This window comes from Patella vulgata, chromosome 2 (genome assembly GCF_932274485.2).
Source record: "Patella vulgata chromosome 2, xgPatVulg1.2, whole genome shotgun sequence".
Classification (NCBI taxonomy): Eukaryota; Metazoa; Mollusca; class Gastropoda; family Patellidae; genus Patella; species Patella vulgata.
In genome coordinates, this window is record NC_065880.2 from 46,728,782 (window position 1) to 46,731,405 (window position 2,624).

At 35.8% G+C, this 2,624-nt stretch overlaps 1 protein-coding gene across 1 annotated transcript; it reads right to left on the reverse strand.

Annotated features, from left to right (window-relative positions):
* Positions 1–879: 879 nt before the first annotated feature.
* Positions 880–2,329, reverse strand: LOC126809869 (melatonin-related receptor). The gene has a single exon (XM_050534709.1). The coding sequence runs from the start codon at positions 2,024–2,026 to the stop codon at positions 1,046–1,048; it is 981 nt and encodes a 326-aa protein (XP_050390666.1). The 5' UTR covers positions 2,027–2,329; the 3' UTR covers positions 880–1,045.
* Between the last annotated feature and the right edge of the window lie 295 nt (positions 2,330–2,624).

The window sequence follows — 2,624 nt, forward strand, 5'->3', positions numbered from 1 at the left end:
TCGATGTCAAGGCTAGCCTTCGATGTTGGCTGGATTAGATTCCTATATGCCGCTAACGGCCATTGATAATTAAATCAAAAAAAGTGGATAATCGAGACTATGCTGTTTATATTAATGATTTTAGTACTGATGACCGAGACTATGCAAAAATTTCACTCGCTTCTTTCTCGGCTCATAGTGGATCAATTTGACTGAAATTTTCAGCAAATTACCTTTACACTATCCAGTTTTTAACTATTATAGCGAGAACTGCCATCTCTTTATCTTATCTCCCATAATGTATCTTTAAATTATTGGTTTTTAATATGAAAAGACAAAAGAGTGTTTACTTATATTTAGAAACATTTGAACTCAATAAAAAATAATCAGGGAAATGGTTGTGACACACTGTTTGTAATTTGCTAGTTGGTAATTTCATCTCACCCAAACAATTTGTGAATCCTGTCCTGTCCCACGGCCAACAGAAACGTTATCTACTCTTGGTAAACATGGAACTATTGAAGTGTATGTGCCTATTCTGTAGAAACACCTGATCCTACTCAATCTCAGTAGTCGATTGGCCGCGTACCAAAACTGATTACATGGTGATAATATATATATTATGTATTACCGGTCATCTACTGTTACGCTAAGTTTTCAACATGGGTAGGCAATGTACAAATTGAGAGAGAGAGAGAGAGAGAGAGAGAGAGAGATGCATTGTTTAGTGGGGTTAAACTACAATCTTGACAATTGTGGTGTAATAACGAAACGCCACCATTCCAGGAGGCGTATTAAGAATTGATTAAACTACAACAATTTGTTTCAACGTAAGAATAAAAGTATATTTAACTTTGGTAAACAATTGAATATAAATAGCACAGTGAAACCTGTGTTCATTAAGTTAATTAATGGGGGAACTCCGCCGTTGCAGTTATTCTACATTAATTGATTCATGTTTACACTTCGCGTCAACCGTACATTTCACTTCGGGTCGTGCATGAGTGAAACTAATGTAAATTAGATATAAAATAATATATCTGTAAAAAAACTGCAGCGACCAAATTTAAAGGCGTTCGCTTGTTGTGATAGGTGGTGGCGCCCCAGAGAATATACTAGAAATATTTGTCTTAAATGAAAACATCTTCTTAAAAGTCTTTCTAAAATCTTTGTTAAGTAGCACATATATCACAAAATTGAAACCTGAATTACACATACCCAGCAGGGCCAACAAATCCATTACTTGATCACTAATATCATGGGTCTCTCGCAGAATCGAGCTTATTACCCAAGGGCACCAACATACAAAAAACAGGCAATAAACCAACAAAAACATTCGCATTATCTTAAGATAATTAGTAAATGGCGTCACTGCCGGCTTTCTTTTTATATTTAGCGTTAATGGAAGATTAAGTGTCTTCCGTAATTTCCGCTGTTGCGTAACAGCCACCTTTAAAATATAACTATGTAATCCTAGACACAATCCTAGCGGTACAAAAAACGCAATGCCTTTTCCATAGTAGTGAAATTCCTTTGGTATAACGCCGTATGTGCACTCCGTGTTGTCACTTGAATAAAACATCATTGGACTAAACCCGTACACTATAGCTAATATCCAAGATAAAATGATGGATACTTTTGTCGACCTAGCAGTCACAAAACGTTCGTATTTAAACGGGTGACATATATAGAGGAAACGATCAAATGTAAGTAGTGACATACTTAGAACTGACTCATATACCGTTATATATAAGCCCACATACACAGATAAACACAAATATATATTCTTTTCCAATCTTAGAGCTGTTAATCGCAATAGAAATTCATAAAACAACACGACTCCTGACAAAAAATCAGCAATCGCCAAACATACGACGTGCATGTTAGGAATCTTTCTGAGTGATGGTGTTTTATACACGGCAATTATTGTCAACGAATTACCGGCACATATAAATATTGCTTGAAACAAATCCACTATTCCAAGAACAATATTATAAGTCGATATTTCAGAAGAAACTGAAATTTCACTTGAGTTCACATCCAACATACTGTTGCTAACTAATATCGGGCAATCCCCATCTTTCAGCCATATTGGTCACCAAACTTGGTGAGGCCACGCTATACGGTCATATTGGTCTTTAATTGCGTCGATGTGAACGGATGCAGTTATCGGCTCCGGTTTCTGAGATAGAAGATATCGCCTTTGGGTGGATACTCTTGCACTACACATAAATAAACTGACGTAAACGTAAATAACAACATCACAAGTAGTCATTCAATAATTTTACAAATATTTCACGCACCAGGAAACGAAATACCCTGAAGCAACATCGGCTTGTTTTAGCTACATGTAAATCCTTGAATCACGCTTATCTCTCTTCATAACGCAACTTCATAACGCAAAAAAAACTCACTTTATCGTGGCGATTAGCTTAACTAACACACACTGTTACCTTCAAATGGTATATCGACAATGCATTAAAATAATGTCGCATTTATTATTAACTATAGTTTAAGACGGACAGGCAAAATAACACATTATCTCTGATACTTGACTGGATTGCAGGAAAAGACGAGATAGTTTCAACAAATGGAAAAAAACCCAATACAAGTCAATTCCAATCTATACACAAACCACACGCTTA